We start from the raw sequence: 19695 nt of genomic DNA on the forward strand, positions 1-19695 counted from the left end.
TACTCCTAGGTAATGTTTAGAAAAAACAAGCCCTTTGAAGCTGTAGTTCTTAGGAATGTATAAATGGATGCAGTGAGCCCCAGGTTCTGGCACTGAAGGGGGAGCATCTGGGGCTGAACAGCAGTAACCCTTTGGCTCTTGGAGAAGCCTCATAGCTAGCTCATCCTTTGTGACCAGTGACTGGCCATCTTTCCTAAGGTCAGGTGTCCACGTAAAAGGGTGTGTGATTAGTTAGTGTTCACCAAATTTTGTCGTCTGTTACCATGGGATGGATGGCAGTGAACACAGCCAACCAAGGTAGATCAAAGTACTACTTTTTTATTTCCTTGCCATGTAGGGGCTTATGTAGCCTCGGGTAACCTTGCCTGAGTAATTATGCTTTAACTATATCTAGTTGACCACAGTTAGTACATTTTCAAAAGTTAACATTACCTTGTAAATACACAGATAATACTAGGCCATGCATCTATTAGTCTGCCTTTACTGTTTTTGTTTATTTGAGGTAGGGTTTTATTCTCTATGTGTCCCTGGCTGGCCTAGAGCTTGCTGTTGTCTTCACTGTGGAGATAATGCTAATATGGTTAAAACTGCCATAGTTTGAGTCCGATTGATGCTAAAAATATTGGAATGGAGTATGTAGTTCCAAGAGAATGCTGGGACAGGATGCAGGAGACCCTATGTTGAATCACAAGGACTGGAATAGACAATCGTGGAAGAATCTGTAGCATTTTGATCAGTGGAATCATCTTTCAACCTTCCTTTAAGGTGGGCACAGTGGTGCATACCTTTAATCCCAGCGTTTGGGAGACAGGACCAGATTGATCTCTGAGTTTGTAGCCTGGTCTACATAGTGTGTTCTAGGATAACTAAAGCTCTACATAGTGAGACCCTGTCTCAACCTCCCTCCCCCCAAAACCAAAAAAAAAAAAAAAAAAAAAAAAAACCACCACAAACTCATACACACACACACACACACACACACACACACACACACACCCTAAATAATTGTCCTTGTAGAGATGTGATGTGTCAGCAATGCTCCTTATACCCGAGGAGTAAATAGTTGTCTTAAGTTTCATGTCTGAGTAATCAGTGAAGCGGTACACTTCTGCTTGGTCTACTGGGAAATCAGATATATTAGTATCTTACCATATCTTAACCATAGTGCTTTTCCTGTTACAGATATGCCCTTTTTAAGACATGAGTTTCACTGTGTACTCCACAATCCTGCCTTAATTTTATACTCAGATTGCAGTTGGGTACCATCATACTGCCTTTTGTGAGCCCATGCCTGTAGTATTTGCTACTTACTTCTGTGGCATAACCTGTTGTAGCACTTGACTTAGCTACTGTATATAGGATTAGGATTGCTGTTTACATAGAGATCACGCAGCATTACATTGTAGGTAGGAGAGAATTGAATTTTGGATGTTATGAATTAAATTGGCACACAGCCTATATGAATATTCTCAGCTATTTAAAGGCATGTAGAAAAAGTGAAGTTAGACTAAGTTTCCTTTCATGAAATAAAATTGAAGTTCATTATTAAAAAGTTTTATGTGCTAGTGAAATGGCTTAGTGGGTAAAGGGGGTTGTTCTGTGTTCTCCACAGGAATGTTGTGTCTCAAGCCACACACCACACAATAATCACCATTTAAACAGGGCTGGAGAGATGGCTCAGTGGTTAAGAAAACTGTTTGCTCTTGTGAAAGACCTGGATTCAGTTCCCAACACCCATATGGTGGCCCACAGCTATGCATAATGCCTTCTTCTGACCTCTGAGAATACAGGCATGTAATGTTACATTTACATACATGAAATGAAACATGATGCACATAAAAGAAAAGTAAATAAAACAAGCAAAAAAGCCCAGTCATAATAATTTGAAGAGTTTTTGGGTCTAGAGAGTTGGCTTAGTGGTTAATAGTATTTGTTAGTCTTGCAGTGGACCTGGGTTTGGTTCTCAGGACACACATGATATTCATACCCAACCATAACTCCAGTCTCAGAGGTTCCAACCCTCTTCTGACTACAGGGACCAGATGTTCAAGTGGTACAGACACATGCATAGAGAAAGCACTCATACACATAAAACATCAGTTTTAGTGTAAACTTAAACATATGCAGTAAAGAGGAGAGGTAGAGGCCTATCATGAGCCTAAACTGCCTGTGTATAAACGCGGAGGGTTTAGGCAAACGTGGAAGGCCGCGTCCACGTCCTCCAACTAGCTGTGGCATGTGTGCCCATACTCCATGCATATCAACCACATACACGCACGCACACGGCAGACACACGAGAGAGGAATTTAAAGCATGAATAGAAGTAGACTTCTTTAGGAAGGGAAAGTACATACTATCTGGGTATGGGCTTCTCTAGAAGGAGGAGTGATGGGAGAAAGATAGATATAGGAGAAGGTATGAGTTTGTTAGCAATAGCCATATACATATAATTTTAGTGACTCGAGGTTTCATTTGTTATTGTTGTTGTTGTTATTATTATTATTAGAGACAAAGTTCTCTGTGAAGTCTTAACTGTCCTGGAACTTGGCTCTATAGGTCAGGGTGAACTCAAATTAATAGAGATCCACCTGCCTCTGCCTCTCGAGTGCTAAGATTAAAGGTGTGCCACCACCACCCAGCTAATTGTTTTTTAAAACTTAATTTTATATATATATATGAGTATTTTGCCTGAATGTATGTATGTGTACTATGTGTTGAGAACAGAATTCAAGTCTTCTGCAGGAGTAGAAAAAAAAAAAATTCAAACACTCTAACCTCTGCCTTCTCTGTAGCCCCCTCATTAGAAGGGACTTTGTAAATTGTGTCACTTGATAATGTCATTTGATAAATGTAGGTACAGGTGTCTTAATGGTATTACAGAGCCTGTCATGAAACCTTAGACTTTCTATAATTTTAGTGAAATGAACCTGACTCAGTGTATTACTTTTTTATAGATATGACCATTTAGCTCAGTGGCTCTCGACCTTCCTAATGCTGCACTGTTCAGTACAGTTCCTCATGTTGTGGTGACCACCCCCAGCCATACAATTATTTTGTTACCACCTCATAACTGTAGTTTTACTACTGTTGTCTATGTTAATATCTGATAGTCAGTCCCAGACTTACAGGTTGAGAGCCGGTGAGTGCGACCACAGATTTTACAGTGTAGAATCGTCTAGTATGTGGGAGGCACTGGATTTGTCCTCAGCACCACCCCACCCCACCCCACCCTTTGTCATCCTATTGCCAAAAAAACGAGTGATACTATTTTGATCAAAAAAGGGGCACTGATCTTTGAGTAATTATTAGCTGCTTTGCTAAATGGAAGGAACAAAGAAATATAGAAATGTACATCGTGGTTTGCACACCAATCACTGGTGTATAAGCTTTTATTTTTAATTCAAGAAATTATGTTGGATCATCTTAGAGTGAAGTCTGGGACTGATGGTATGTCAGACAAATACAAGCCCTAGTCCCTGGGTCATAAAAAAGTACAAGAGTTTGGTACTTAGGATTATGAGACAGAAGAAAACAGAGTCTTACTATGTATTCTTGCTCACCTAGAATAGTCTGTGAATATCCTTTCCCAGTTTCCTTTAGAACCTAGCTGTGTATATCGGGGGCTGGAGACATGGCTCGGGTTAAGAGCACACTGGCTGCTTTTACAGAGGTCCTGAGTTCAGCTTCCATCAACCACATGGTGGCTCACTTCTGACGTGCAGGTATACATGCAGAGCACTCACACATAAAATATAAATTAGAAAATGTATGTATGTATGTATGTATGTATGTATGTATGTATGTATGTATGTATGTATGTATGTATGGTGTTGTACATCTCCTCCCTGACCTCTCACAAATGTCTTGATATGGCACCATGAAGCCCAGGCTGGTCTTAGACTCTTTGTAGTCTTTCTTCCTCAGCCTATTTAGTTCTGTAATCTGACTAAGCTTTTTTGGTTGCATTTTGTGTCTTGAGGAATGAATATTTGTTGGTCAAAATAAGAATATGTTTTGCAATGACTTATTTAAGAGTAACAAACCATTTTAACTTTTTTTTACATCTTAATTGTATATGTGTTTTGTCTATATGTAAGTTTGTGAGTCACGTGTGCAGTGTCCTGTAGAGACCAGAAGTCATCCCAAAACTCTGGGTTTACAGATGGTTGTAAGCCATTATGTGTGTGCTGGGTATGGAAGCCAGGTCCTGTGGAAGAACCCTTGGTGTTTCAGTGTTCTTTGGTAGATTTTTTTTTTTTTTTTCTTCTTTTGAGGCAGGGTTTTTCTGTGTAGCCCCGGTGTTCTGGAACTTGAGATCCACCTGCTTCTGCCTCTGGAGTGCTGGTATTACAGGCATATGCCATAACTGCCTTTTTCCAGTGTTTTTATCTGGGGAGCCATCTCTCCAGCCTCAAGAGACTGTTTTTAAGCGTGTAATTCAGTGGCAGTATGTAAATTTATACCATTGTGTAGTTTTCATTACCCATCTCTATGGCTTTTCTGCTATCTCAAGAAGAAATCTCATCCCCTTATCAATGGATAGCTGTTTGGTGACCACTTTCTGTCCACATTTTCTTCCAGTGCTGGAGCTAAACCATAGGTTAGCTCGATAAACTTAACACTGAGTCTAGGCACAGCCTTTTTATACCTTATATGAGTAGGGAATATCTGACTTTGATTGCCTAGTGATGCTTTTAGATTTCTTTTTTCTCTAAAGGTTAAAGTGTCATCATGAAACAGAAAAAGATGAGTTTTACTGGAGTAGTAAGGTGGTAGGATTTAAATACTATATTATCTTCTGGTTTTTGCCCCCCCCCCCCTTCTTCTGTAATCCTTACCCTGGGAGAAATAAGAGCCCAGTAGTAATAGTATAGAGACATCTCCATCTCTGTGAGCTTCAAGTTGTCTCTGTTGCCACATCCATGTGACCTTTAATTTTAATTGGCTACTGAACAGTTGATTTTCTTTTCTTTTTAAAAGTCAGGCAGTGGTAGCACATGCCTTTAATTCCGGCACAAGAGAAGCAGAGTTGGAGGCCAGCCTGGTCTACAGAGTGAATTCCAGGATAGTCAAAGCTGTTACACAGAGAAGCCCTGTATGAAAAAACAGACAAACAAAACAAACCCAACATTTAAAGATTCATTTGTATGGATGTTTTGCTTATGTGTCTATGTATATTTTTATACATGCCTATGGATGGTTGTGAGCCACTATGTGGGTTCTGGGAACTAAAACCAGATCCTCTGCAAGAATAGCAAGTATTCTTAACTGCTGAGCCATCTTTCCAACCCCTTTAAATTTTTTATTTATTTTTATGTGTATGGGTGTTTTACTTACATGCATGTCTATGCATGTCTGGTGCCTACATTGACTGGAGATATAGACAGTTGTGAGCTGCCATTTGAATGCTGTGAATTGAATTCTGGTCTTTGTAGAGAGGTGCTCTTAACTGCTGAGCCATCTCTGTTCAGCACCATTCCCGATGGGCTTATGTGGATGGGCTTATTAGAGATTAAATTACTTAAGCGATAGGTTATGAGTATACTTTAGAGAATTATGTGGAAAACCTGGGTGTTACATAATCCTAGCACTCAGGCTGAGGTAGGGATATCTAGGCTACCCTGGATTAATATCACAGAATAGCAAACAAGATATAAAAACCATGAGAATGTTTTGTATAATTAAAAAAAGAAGGATAAAGATGAATGTTTTGTGTTAAGTGTGTGTAATAAGTTGTGTCTGTACTCTGGGCTCTCAGTAGTGGCACAGGTGTCTTTTTGAGATAGGCCTGGAACGCTTTGGGATCATCATGCTGGCCTTGACTTTGTGATGCTTTCTTCCCCTCTGTCTCCTGAGTTCTGGTCAGCCTGTTACTGTGTGTGCTTTGTCCAGAGTTCCCCAATAATACATAAGCTTCCCCATGTCTCCTCAGACTGGGCTGTGAAGGTATTGAACTAGCTAACCCTGAATTGATGTATAGGACCCATTGCTGAGTCTGGTGAAGTAGACCTTTAACGCCAGCACCGGGGAAGCAGTGAGAGTTGGGTCTTGGTAAGTTTGAGGTTAGCCTTGTGTACATAGCAAGTCCCAGCCAGGGCCAGGTGGTGAGACCCTGCCTCAGACAACAAGAAAACGAGATCACTTTACATTAGACATGGTTTAAAAAGTCAAATACAAAAATATTTTTTAAGGCCAGAAATACTGGCATTTGCCTGCTTAGGAGGCTGAGACAGGATGATGCCTAGTTAGATTCTGAGGTTACATGTGAGATTATCTCAGAACCGAAAAATGGGCTGTTGAGGTGATGGCTCAGTGATTAAGAGCACAGGCTGCAGAGGACTTGGGTTCTGGTTGTAGTAGCACTTAACTTGGTAAAACACATAAACATTAAAAAAGGCATTAAATAAAGTAGCATGAAGTAAACCATAGCCACACATGAAGAGCTACAAATGTGCATCTAAAATCTTAGGTTCTGCCTTACCCTCTTTTCAATTTTGTGTTTTGAGATAGGGTCCCTCTAAAAGCCCTACATTTCCTTAGTTAAGAGTAGTCACTTGAGATTTCAGATTAATAAAGCAGATATGTAAAAATGTTGGCACATAAGAGGTTGAATGAAGATAGAGGTCACCCTGAGCTACACTGTGGTACCTATGTCAGAAAACCAGCCACCAATCAATTCTGAGACAGAGTTTCACTATGTAGACCAGGCAGGCCTTAAATGCACAGATCTGCCTGTTTCTACCTCCTCAGTGATGAGTTTAAAGGCATGCTACTCATTATATCCAGTAGGTTTACTTTTAAGTAACCTTTAAATTATCTGTTTAAATATGTTTGTATTACATTTATCCACTGTTCATTGTGTGAGAGAGAGTGTGTGTGTGTGTGTGTGTGTGTGTGTGTGTGGTGTAGAGAGAGATCAGAGGGCAGTTTGCCAGAATTGGCTCTTCTACCATGTGGGTCTGGGGATTGAACTTGGATTATCAGGTTTGGCAGCAAATACCTTTGCTGATTGAGCCACCTTACTGGTCTAAAAGTAATCTTGGAAACGGTTTTTCTGGTGGCGTGTGTTGAACATGAGTAGTACCCTGTGATTTACCCCTTGAACTTCATTTGTAGCCCAAGCAGGCTTTGTATTCATCTTCCTGCCTCATCCTGCTGAGCAGCTACAGTTACAAGCCTGCTCTGCCAGCCTGGCTTAAAGGAACTTTTAAAACTTGGACTGTGAAACATAGGATGAATATAGGAGGGCCAGGAGTCAGTGAGGAGGGAGAGGAAGTGTTCCGGAATGCAGTGTACGTGTGGTACCATGGGCTCAGTCACCTAGAAGGGCAGCCAGCAGTGATGCTGTCTTGCTAGAGTAAGTTCTGTTTGAGACAAGGTCTCATGTAGTCCAGGCTGGCCTCAGATTTGCTTCTATCTCTCAGTTGCTGGCATGGGTCATTACGTGGGTCATGTTTTGTGTATTCTAGGCAAGTACTCTGCCAACTTCAGGGTCACACAGCAGTCCCAGACCTTGCAGTGCCTGCTAAGGAGCTGGGGTCAGGCCTGTGTGCTCTGTATATAGTGCTCGTGGTACTGAAGTGGTTCTGGGTGTGATTGTTGTTTTAGGAAGAAGACTCTCAAGTAGATTTTTTTTGTTTGTTTTATTTTGAGCCAAGGTCTCAAGTATTGTTTTGAGGCTCAAGGTGCCAGCTCTTTTAGGGCAAGACTGCAATGGGACAGTTGCCAGTGATGGGAACACTTGTTGGATCTAGCTGACTTGCCCTGCTCTTACCTGAGAGGGGGAGTGTGCACTGAGAAACAGATAAAGATGCCAGGAAAAAACAGACACATAGGATAGAGTTGAAAGGGTAATCTAGTGAACACTGAACATGCCAAGTTTATTCTTCACCATTCTTAAATACCCCAGAAAAAAAAAAAAAAAAAAGGGGGGGGGGCATGCCGAAAAGACTTCTTTATCCAGATACAAGGAACGGACTTTCTTCTTTAATTCTCCAAACATTTGGTAACCACACCTTAGACTTAATTTCTTGTAATCCGGCCTTGAAGGTCAAGAGTAACTACATTTCAGAGCAAGTCTCTTGTTATTTCGAAAAGACATCCATGACTAAGACCAAACATCTTACAGTAGCCGTGCCTTAGACCATTAGGTCTTATGTCTTTAACCTTGGAAGAGTAAGGACAGTTTTGAACTCTCTGACCTTAAGCCAGGATCAAACAGAGCCGTCTCTGTGGGCTCTGGCAAATACTCAGGAAATCTCACTAAGGGAAAGTTAGGCTGGAACTTTCCAGACTTAGTCAGATTTGGTTTCCTGAGGTTGAGAATGTCGTTCTTCACAGTGATAGGTCAGTTGTACTTACCTCTATATATTTACTTTAGAATTAAGATAGCTGAAAGTAGCTGGGCTGTGATGGCGCACACCTTTGATCCCAGCACTCGGTGGCAGAGACAGGTGGATCTCTGTGAGTTCTAGACCAGCCTGGTCTACAAGAGCTAGTTCCAAGACAGGCTCCAAAACCACAGAGAAACCCTGTCCCGGGGGGGGGGGGTGAGGGAGGGGGGGCGGCAAACAAACAAAAAGATAGCTGAAAGTACCCATGAGCAGAAACTTTGATAACAAAAATATTTCTTTTAAAATTTGAATGTGATTTATATAAAGTGTGATTTTTGACTCATTCTTGATGTTAAAAGCTTATTTACTAGTTAATGTTTATTGATCATTTTCATGTTTTCCTGGTATTGAGAAGTAGCAAATTTATTATAAAATCGTAAGTAAAGTTGTCTTAGTGTGTGGAAATTGTCGTCTTTTGTGACTTCATCCTGAGGGGTCTGTAGGTTTCTCCCTAAGGGAGAAGATGCACCATTGAGAATCGGCGAAGCTCCTCCTGGTTGGGAAACTATAGAGTGCAGTGTGTTTTGATTGTATGCCAGTCAGTGGCTTTTAATCAGTTGAAGATTTTCATCATATTTGAAATTTTGAGTGACGAGAGTCTTTATTGAGTTAAGTGACCATTGTTCCCCTTTTAACAGGTGTTCGTTTGCTTGTGGAAAGGTTGTAAGGTGTATAACACCCCATCAACCAGTCAGAGCTGGTTGCAGCGGCACATGCTGACACACAGTGGAGACAAACCTTTCAAGGTATGTGTGTGCGGGCTTCCTAAAGTCATACTGTGAACTCATCTTCTTTCTAAAGGTAAAGTCTCACTCTGTAATCTTAGCTCATGTGACCCTGGAGCTCCTAATGTCGGCCAGGCTGATTTCAAAGTTGCCAATGCTGGTGCCTTGGCCTCTCCAGTCTTTTAGGTTACAGGCTGAGCCCCCATGCCTGGCTGACCTGTGTACTGAGCATGCTTTGACCCATTGAAACAAACGCTTTCCCACAGACTTGTTCCCAGTGCCTTCTAAAACATGAAAAGATCCCTTTGTTTGAACATTTTTATTGATGTTTAAATTACAAAAGTAGCTAGAGATAAAGATAATAAAACTCAGTTTAAAGAACAGCAAATTCACTGTTAGATGAGGGTCCTTTAAAACAGCAAATGACAGGTAATGTTAAGCAATATACTGTCAGAGGTTTAAGCCTTATTAGCAGATAATACTATTATGGAATAAAGAAGCTATGGAAAATAAATGTATTTTTAAAATTCAGTTTTGAGGTTGAACATCATTGTCAAATAGATGTGTTCTAGAAAGTGCACCACCCCCTTTTGGGACAGGGTTTCTCTATAATCCTGGCTGTCCTGGAAATTACTGTATGGACCAGGCTGCTGGCCTCTTAACTCACAGACATCCTCCTGTTTTCTGTCTGAGATTAAAGGAGTGCATTTCCACCTCCCGGGCATGTTCTGGGAAATCTTTAAAATGTAAGTTTCTGGAAGAATTCTTTTGACTTTTAAAATATGAGAGAATACTTTGTTTTATTTATTTATTTTTTCGTTTCTTGAGAGAGGCTTTCTCTGTATTGCTTTGGAACCTGTCCTGAAACTCGCTCTTTATACCAGGCTGGCCTCGAAATCACAGAGACCCTTCTCCTGCCTCTGCCTCCCGAATGCTGAGCCTTTAAAGTCCCAGCACTCTGGAGGCAACACCCGTGGAGAGTACTTTGTTTCCTAATTATGGCACGCATATACCACAGAATTCAGAGGGCCACTGTAAGAAGTCCAGTAACTGTTAAAACCATAGTTCAAAGTGAGCATCCATCATGCATGGAGACTCCTTTGGGTTTTGTTTGTCAGAGAATGTAGTCATTCTTGGGTTATCTTAAAAGGGAACATTCAGAACCAGAGGTGCATGCACGCAGGCCTGGGGAATTGCAAGGATGAAGCGGAAGCATTGTATGAGCCTAGGAATTTGAAGCTAGCCTGGGCAACATGGTGAGGTGCCCCCTCCCCCCATTTTGTTGCTACTGTACTGTCTTCCTGCATATATAATTACAATTTTGTTTCATTAATTTATCCACAGTTCAGCTTTTTAGGAACTGGAACGACAGATAAATACAGTCCCTTCCCTCTTTCCTCCCTCTGCCTTTTGTGTCGGGCCTTGCTGTATGTTCCATTGACCCAAAGTTTCCAGTATAGCAGCCCGGGCTGTTCTCCTGCCTCAGTCTGGGTGTCGTTTACAGGCATGTGCGCCCCCCATGCCTTGGCCTTGCAGAAAGTTGAGTATGAACTATATAGTGTGTAACTGCTGAACTATTTTAAATACAGTGTTCTCATTTATGCTGTAACAAGCTTACCCTATTAATAGCTTTTATTATGTGAATTTGTGTCTCTTGGTTTTGATTTCATTCTCTTGGACCACTAAACACTTTGATCCCTTTCTGCTCTATTTGTCCCTTGCCATAGGTCACTCCTGTTCTGATATCTGCTATCTTGCCTTAGTTGTGTGAGCCCTCAGCTCTGTTTTTTCTTTCATCCACTAAATTATTGGTAAGATTAATTGAAATTGTATGAAGCAGCCGTTTTCCCCTTTGTATAAAATGGCTGTGTGAGGTTCCACAGAAGGGTTAACCTACAGTGTTTCTGTCTCTCCCTGTTTCTCATTGGCTGTGGATTGTCTTCGATCTTTGTTTGCTATTAATTTAGCTGTCTGTGGACATCTTCCACTCACCTTTGGATTGCACACATGCACTTGGTTTCTGTGTACACAATGTCTTGGTATTACCAGCATTTCTGATTTTGGCTAAGAAGTTTGAATAATCTTACCTATTGTAGCTTGACATTTTGATCTTTCCAGAGATAGGACCCAATGGTCTTGTGCACATGAGGTCAGCGCTCTGCTTCAGAGCTCTGTCTGGCTGTGTTTTAATTTCTTAGATGCTACTGAGCATTTTCATGTGCGCTGTCTCTGTCCTGTTTAAGTCTTTGGCCACTTAAAAGTTTTGTTGACTTATTATCAGATTGTTTGTTAGTTAATAAGTAATGTTTTTGAGTCACCTGCAGTGGCTCACTTCTGTGCACGTCAGTTTGAAGCTGAGAACAGGATGCTCATCATGAGGTAATTGTTGAGATCCTGGATAGCCTGAAACTCAGGCGGTCCTCAAATTCAGAGAGCTGCTCCTCCTACCTCAAGTGCTAGAATTAAAAGCATGTGCCACCAAGCCTCACTAAAGCTTTGTTGTTGTTGTTATTATTATTTATTACTATTATTATTACTACTACTATTATTATTATTGTCGTGTGTGTGAGTGCACTCATAGACATGTGTATAGGTTCCTGTGGAGGCCAGAAGAGGACATTGGATCTCTTGAAGCTGTCCAATGTGGGTGGAGTTTGAACTCCAGTCAGTTTCAAGAGCAGTTCTTATCCACCGACATCTCTCCAGACAGGAAAATTTAAATATTTATGTGTTTATAAGCATGTCTGGGTGTATATGCTTACACATGTGTGTGTGGAGGATAGAGTTCATTATCTCATTTTCCTGATTGCCAGGATGTTTCTTCTTTTTGTTTTGTTTTTAACTTTTTGGTGTTTCATTTTTATAGTTATTTGTATATCTTAGATATTAACCTGCTGCACTGAAGCTTTTTGATTTTCTGTAATTCTTGGTTTTATTTCCTGTGTTAATTAGAGTCTTGTTCAGAAAAAAATAGCTGTGCCTATATTATGTATGTGTGTGGGTGAGGGACATACATGTTCCTATCTAGGTCAGATAGTGGCAGTGGGTGTTTTCCCAGTTGCTGGTGGTCTGGACTACCTGACCCTGCTTGTCTTTGGAAGTGAGGTACTGTGGGTTGAACCAGGCCTTGTGCACTCTGTAACCAACCACTCTGCTTATTGAGCTACATCCCTAGTCTCTATCCACCCAAGGGAGGCCTCTCATTGAGCCTAATCTCACCAATTTGTCTAATCTGTCTGGGTATCCTTCGTTGGGATTATAGATGTATGCTTCTGTGCCTTGTGTGGATGGGCTGCCAACATCCAAACTGTGTCAGCAGATTTAACTAGCTGACCCATTTTTCCAGCTCCTGTGCTTATTTTGAAGTACTTTTTTTTTTTTTTTTTTCTTAGCAGCTTGAATTTAGGTGTAAATGAAGGTCTTTTGAAAGTTTGTTTGACTTGGTTTTTGTGCAAGGGGAGATGTGGTTTAATTTCATTCTTTTGCAAGTGCATATTCTGTTTTGCTAAAATCATGCGTTGAATGGGCTTATTTTTCTTTTTTTTTAACTTATTTTTTTATGTGCATTGGTGTTTTGTCAGCATGTATGTCTGTGAGGGTTTCAGATCCCTTGGAACTGGAGTTATAGACAGCTGTGAGTTGTTTGTTATGTGGGTGCTGGGAATTGAATCTCCTTTAGAAGAGCAGCCAGTACTCTTTAACTGTGAGTCACCTCTTTAGCCCCAGGCTATTTTATCTTAATTGTGTGTTGTTGACTGATTGTATTTAAGTTACTTGAGGAAAACTCCATTGATAAGATTGTCTTGTCTTACAATCTAACCCTCCCCTTCTCTGTGTACTTGGCTGTCCTTCAACTAGCTTTGTAGACCAGGCTAGCCTCAAAGATCCTCTTGTCTCTGCCCAAGTGAGCATACAGCTTGGTACTTTGCAAAGGGAATCAGGACTGTTCACGTTTTCCAAAGTTAGGGTTGATAGTGTCTTGTGTGGTGGTGTTTTGGATGTTTAGTGCTGAACTTTACTAATTACACATTTGTAGTTTATTTTCCAAGTCAGAAACTAAGTAGATTGGATCTGAGAATGTATTCTAACAGAGATTAGATCTAGAAATCTAACAAATAAACAAAAATTTTCAAACTCTATTTTTAAATTTCTTTCCTCCTCGTTAAAACAGTATATAGAAAAGCAGGGAGGCATCTGAAGATCCTCCTTCCAAGTGCTGGGATTAAAGACATTCACCACTGGTGCCCAGCTGCTTAGTTTATAATTTATTGATGGTGTTGCATGGCTTTAATCCTAGCACTCTTGGGGGAGGGGGGTCAGGCAGGAGGATCTCTGAATTTGAGACCAACCTGGTCTAAATAATAAGTTCTAGACTATCTAGGGTTTGATAGGGAGATCCTTTTTAAATATAAATACAATCTAGGGATTAGAGTAACCATTGGGAGTCAGTTTCTTGTTATGGTTATAAGCATGGTTTATTCAAAGCCATCTCTAGGCAGATGATCCCATAGGTTTTGTCTGGGTGCAGTAGAGAGGCCGTGAAAACAAGTATTAAAGTGCGCGTGTAAAAGAAAGGCTTCCTGTGTCTTTTCTAGGACCAGTGTTGTGCTGCAGTGTACTGCTGAAAGCATCCTTGGCCTGAAGCTGTGCTCACGCCTCATGTGTAACCCTGACATGACAGCCTTCTCTTTCTTCTTTTTAGTGTGTAGTTGGTGGCTGCAATGCCAGCTTTGCTTCTCAGGGAGGGCTAGCTCGCCATGTACCCACACACTTCAGTCAGCAGAACTCCTCAAAAGTTTCTAGCCAGCCAAAGGCCAAAGAAGAATCTCCTTCTAAAGCTGGGATGAACAAGAGGAGGAAACTAAAGAACAAAAGACGGCGTTCATTACGTAAGTGTTCACTTGGAGCCTTCGTGTGGAAAAGGGCTTTAAGGAAGTCTGGTTTAACTGGTATTGAGTTCAGCTTGTGTGGGATAATATGGTGCCTGTCTGTCGTCAGCATAAGAGTCTAGTGACAAGTGTCTGTAGAAGCAAAAGGAGTACTAAGTGTTTGTGATTGTAGAATATAAACTATATATATTCAGAGAATTAGATACTAGTGGTACTTTGATTTGTTATACTAAGTTAGGAAAAGTTAAAACATGGCAGTGTTTGTTTCTACAAGTACTTGAGAAAATTTTGAGCATGTCAGAAATAAAAATCAAATAAATTAAGTAAGCTATCAATGAAAGTGTAGAATATGTGTGAGATGTGTTTGTGACATGAACATATGTAAGGAGTTATGTTTTTCCTGCCACGCTGGTTTTGTCCTACCACCGCGCCAGCCCCAATGAACACACTAGACTCTGTATTATACACAGTTCTATTGGCCCGTTACTTGTTTCTTATCGGCTAGCTCTGTCTTAATTATTAAGCCATTTCTATGTATTTCCACCTGGTCTCCTTACCAGGGAGTGCGGCAGGCGTCTGGTCTCCCCGGTCTCTCCATGCTGACCCTTCTTACTACTTCCTGTTTCCTCCTTGTCTCCTAGTCCCGCCTACCTTGCTTTCCTATTGGCCAACAGTGCTTTATTCATTAACCAGTATGAGAAACATACAGAATGACATCTCCCATCATCTTAATTTCTGGGTTATAAAATATTCCTTTGCTATTTGAGGTTAGAATAATTAGATGATTGGTGTACCGTGCTGAGGGTAGGAATTAACCCGAAAGAAACCTGGAGACTGCCGGGCACCATCTTAAGTCTCTGGAGCGAAGAGACGTTGAGTGGAGCGCTCTGGGTGATGAGTGAAAGAAGGAAGGGAGACTGATGTGTGCAAGGAGCCCGCAGGCTTGACTGCGGAAAGAGGGAAAGGCAGACGCAGGACTCGGGTCACAAAGCTGGTCTCTAAAACACTGAAAGTTTTGTTAGTGCAAAGATACAGCGATTGGTCACAAAGGAGAAGAACTTTTTGTTTCTCCTGAATTGTTTCCTACAGTTTGTCTCTGAGGGAAGTTAGGCCAGTAACATGGAGGCAGAGGTTGTCTGACAGAGGCCATCCTGCCACCAGTTTGATGGTGTACGTGTGATCCCTGGAGCCCACATGGCGGAAGAAGAGGATTAATTAGTCATCTCTCTGACCTCCATACATGCACCAAGGCACTGACATGTTCCTCCCTCCATCATGAATGTGAAACAGGAAAAAGAAAACTGCTGAACATTGCAGTGGAGACCCGGGGCGCTTGCCCCTCAGTTCACACTGCGTCCTCATTTCATCTATTCACAGTTCCCGCTACTTAGCAGTGCTTACACAATTGGCTTCTCTTTTAGACAAGGTCTCACTGTAAACGAGGCTGGCTTGGAACCCACAGAGGCCCACAGCTGGGGTTATAGGTGTGTGCCACCAATCCAGGCCCCTTTTTGCTTTTTTTTTTCCTTTCAGCTTAGCCCAGGCTGGTCTCAAACCCTTGATCTTCTGATTCCGCTTGTGCCTGCTCAGCATTCTCAGAGAGCGAAGGTGCTGCCGTTCAGCACCCAGTCACGCCTGGCACTGGCGGATGTGCCTGAGGAGATGTGCTCTGACCTGCAGTTTCTGTTAAGGCCAGCTGCTGAGGATGGACAGGTGTGGATGGAAGGAAGCACTTGTTACTGTTTGGGACTCGGTTTGTTTGTTTGTAGAGAATGAATGTTTGTTGCTCTTGAAACTTTAAAACCTGGAAAGCCTTTCACTTTTCGGAACTGCTGTACAGACAGACAGTGCTGTGGTTTGAATTCTGTTTTTCCTCTAAAATACTGTTAGCATTTTACTCGGGTAATTCATCCTGGTCATATACGCATACTTCTTTCCTTTTCTCTTTCCAGTCAAGGCTGGATTAGAAACCAGGGTTGTCTTTACTTCAACCCCCACAATGCTTAGACACAGTGCTTGGAGACCACATAATTTCTGGGTGTCTGAGACTGGATCTTGCTACATTCTCTGGGCTGGCTCTGAACTCCTGATCCCAAGAGCTTAGAGTGAGCTTCTGAACCTGACTTAACTGTGATTTTATTTTGATATACGAAAGAAGAGGTTGTTATGTGTTTGAGACCAACCTGGGCCATGTGAATGATTTCAGGCCACCCTGGGCCATACAGTGAGACAGTCTCAGAAATCAAAGAAATTATTACAAAAAGAAAAGAACAGTCTGATGAAGGTTAAGCCGTGTGTGTGCAGTTATATAGTTGAGAACTGATTGAGACTTTGAGCTTACTGTTACTTAGAAATGCATTGACGGGGGTAGAGTGCTTTGTCTTATGTGTGGGGAGGCCCTGGCTTTAATCCCTAGGATTGTAGTCATACCTGGCTGAGGTAAAAGGATTATTTGAGCCCTCCAGTGTTCAAGACTTGACTGGCAATGTAGGTGCCATCTCAGATTTTTATGTGCAATTTCATGTTCTTACTTAAAACATTTATTTGTATTCAAGAAAACACTGGTTGAAAGCATGAAAATAATATTGCTTTTTTCACACTGGGAAAGATTTTGATAGCATATAAAAATGGAATGTTCATGAAGTCACGTCTACCTTGTTACACAGGTAGATGCTGAATGTAGAGTGATGGAGGATGAGGCTAAGGAGCTGGGGATAATGGAGTTGTTGTGTTCATTATACTTGGAATTTTGCCTGTTCTCACATTATCAGAGCTCTACACTTAACACAAATACATGGGACTAGGCACTGGGCAGGACTTGCTAATCTCTCCAGTTAAAGCTGCGTTTCTCCTGGGTTTGGAAAATAGCATTTAGCAGATTTTTCTAAACTGTCCGTAATTTTGTTTTTTTGTATTGTTTTTGTGTTGACTTTTAGCGCGACCACATGATTTCTTCGATGCACAAACACTGGATGCCATAAGACATCGAGCCATATGCTTTAACCTCTCGGCTCATATAGAAAGTTTAGGGAAAGGACACAGTGTTGTTTTCCATAGTACTGTAAGTATTCTGTTTTTCTTTCAAATTATAGAGACTTGGGGGGAAAAGTAAAAGTTGGCTTTTATGATATGTTTCTAAATTGCTCAAAATTTAGGAATTTTTGTTATAGTCACAAAAATTGTTGGATGTGGTAGTGCATGCCTGTGATTCCAACACTGTGTATGTGGAAGCAGGAGGATCATAGGTTCAAGGCCTGCCTGGGCTACAGAGTAAGTATAAGGCTAGCCCAGGCAGCAGACTTACTCAAAATGAAGACTAGGGATGTAGCTCAGTGATAGAACTCATTTCCTAGCATGCATGAGGCCCTAGGTTCAATCCCCAGTCCCTAGTACCAAAAGCCATAGCCAGGCAGAGCTGGAGGTGGGGTGGGGGTGTAATGGAGGTCATCAGATCATGAATCCGGAAGAGATGTTATAATGTGCTTTGTTGTCAGGTATACCCAGTTTCCTAGAATTGTGGCGGCCAGCATGCTGTAGAGAGTCAACTATTTCTTGAGGCTAGGTTTTCAATCCAGAATAAGCAGAATGCCATTTTGGAAAAAGCAAAACTATAATAAGATCATTTTAGTTGTGGTTAGCTAGAAACTAATTTTGTTGTCCATTCTTTTTAAAAACAATATTTAATTTTATGTGTATGTGTGTGCATGCTTGTACACTGTGCGCCATGTGTGTCCGGTGTCTGAGAAGGTCAGATATCCTGAAATTGGATTTAGGAACAGCTGTGAGCTGGTTGCTAGTATTTGAACTCAGGTTCCCAGGTTCCCTTCCAGGGCAGCAAATACCCTTAACCTCTGAGCCAGCAGCCAAAGAGACTCTAGTCCTTTTCCACTGGTTTTTAAATTGGTATAGCTTTGCAAAGGTCTCTTGGTAAGACTTCTGGCATTTTGAATTCTTAGAAAAATAAAGGTGTAATTTTGGTTTTTAAAATTATTATTGGTGCTGGAGAGATGGCTCAGTAGTTAAGAGTGATTGCTGCTCTTGTGGAGGACCTGGCACCGCGTCAGGTGGCTCATAGCCATCTGTAACTCCCAACTCCATGGGGGCCAACTCCCTCTTGTAGTTTACGGGCATTCTGCTCACCCCTCCCCTTCTCATACATACACACAGAGACAGATAAGAATCTTGATTGTGCAGAGTCATGATATGTGTGTGATTGCTTTGGACTCAGTAATTTCCTCCATCCTTACATGGTTTCTAGGGATTGCATTCAGATCTCTAGACTTATGCAGCAAGTATCCTTGCCAATTACCACTTCCCTAGCCTAGTCTTCACTTTGAAATATGAAATATGAAATATGCTAGAAGTGGTCAACTTTTGCTTTCTCTTTCAACAAAATGGAGATTTGAAGTATTAATTGTTGGGATTGATCATAAATTGACATCTTTATCTCCTATAATGAGATTTCTTTTGTTCAGTTTTTGGAGTATGAACAGCATAGTTAGAGAGGTTAAGAAAAGTTAAGGAAAACACTTTGAATTGTTTACATAATATTTCAGGTTTGACTATGCTTGGGAAAAAAACAAAACAGCAACAACAGCAACAACAAAAAACCCCACAGGTAGTAAATATAAATGGAGGGAATAAAGTTGGAGATAGATGAGAGGCAAGTGGGCAAGTCAGTAAAACTTGAGTAGTCATCAATTGATAAAACCACTCAGCGAAACCATAGAACATATCATTGTCACCTGTGTAATTCACTCATGTTCCTGTGCCCATGTTACGAGTGTTAGGAGTATGTTTTCCCCTGCCAGCCTGGACCCACAGCTGCGCCAGCCCCAAATAATACACAGAAAGGCTGTCTTTCATATAAAGCTGTAGGCCAGTTACTAGTTTCTTATCAGCTAGCTCTTTCTTAAATATTAACCCATGTCTATTAATCTAAGTACTTCCACGTGGTCTCTGTCCTCCATCTTGGATTCTCCTCCCTACTACTTCCTCTCTCCTAGTCCTGCCTATTTGGCTTTGCATCTCCCATCAGTGCCCATCCTATGGAACCTACTGGCTTTTGTTTTTTTGTGTGTGTGTATGCTTTTTTGTTTTGTTTTGTTTTTTGAGACAGGGTTTCTCTGTAGCCCTGACTGTCCTGGAACTCTGTAGACCAGGTGTGTGTAAGTGTAACTTTGGTTTCTGTGTAACAGGTTAGTAAGGCAGAAAAGGAACCTGGGGTCAGTAAGATGGTTCATTGACCAAAAGTGTTTGCCACCAAGCTTGCTAACCTGAGTTTGCTCCTTGGCACCTACCTGGTAGGAGAGAATGGAAGTCTACGAATTCCCCTGACCCCCATATATGTGCTGTGACATGTGAGCACCTACACCTACCTCTCTTTCATAACACACAAATAAATACATGTAAATTAACGAGTAGGAGCACACATCTTGTCTTGCAGTGGAAATGTTTTGAGAACACACCGACAAGAACCTTAGTCCTGAGTCAAGCTTGAAAGAAAGGTGGTTTTAAGACTTGATTGAGCCTTAGCTGTGTAACTCCAGGGCTGGGAAGTGAGGTAGGAAGATGCCTACCTTATCTTATAAGAGCTCCTTATCTCAAAAGGTATGGTGCAGAAAACTCAGCAACAACAGAAACTACAGTACAGTGGAAGGGTGCCTTAGTGAACGAGAACTCTTGACT

General features: G+C 41.4%; 1 protein-coding gene across 1 annotated transcript in view; it reads left to right on the forward strand.

Annotated features, from left to right (window-relative positions):
* Aebp2 (AE binding protein 2) overlaps positions 1-19695 on the forward strand; it is a 40442-nt gene that overhangs the window by 11935 nt on the left and 8812 nt on the right. Inside the window, exons 3-5 of the mRNA XM_051173426.1 lie at positions 9032-9139; positions 13821-14007; positions 16944-17068. Of these exons, the coding sequence (XP_051029383.1) occupies positions 9032-9139; positions 13821-14007; positions 16944-17068 (420 nt within the window). The remainder of the gene's footprint in view (positions 1-9031; positions 9140-13820; positions 14008-16943; positions 17069-19695) is intronic.

Source organism: Phodopus roborovskii, unplaced genomic scaffold (genome assembly GCF_943737965.1).
Source record: "Phodopus roborovskii unplaced genomic scaffold, PHOROB, whole genome shotgun sequence".
Classification (NCBI taxonomy): Eukaryota; Metazoa; Chordata; class Mammalia; order Rodentia; family Cricetidae; genus Phodopus; species Phodopus roborovskii.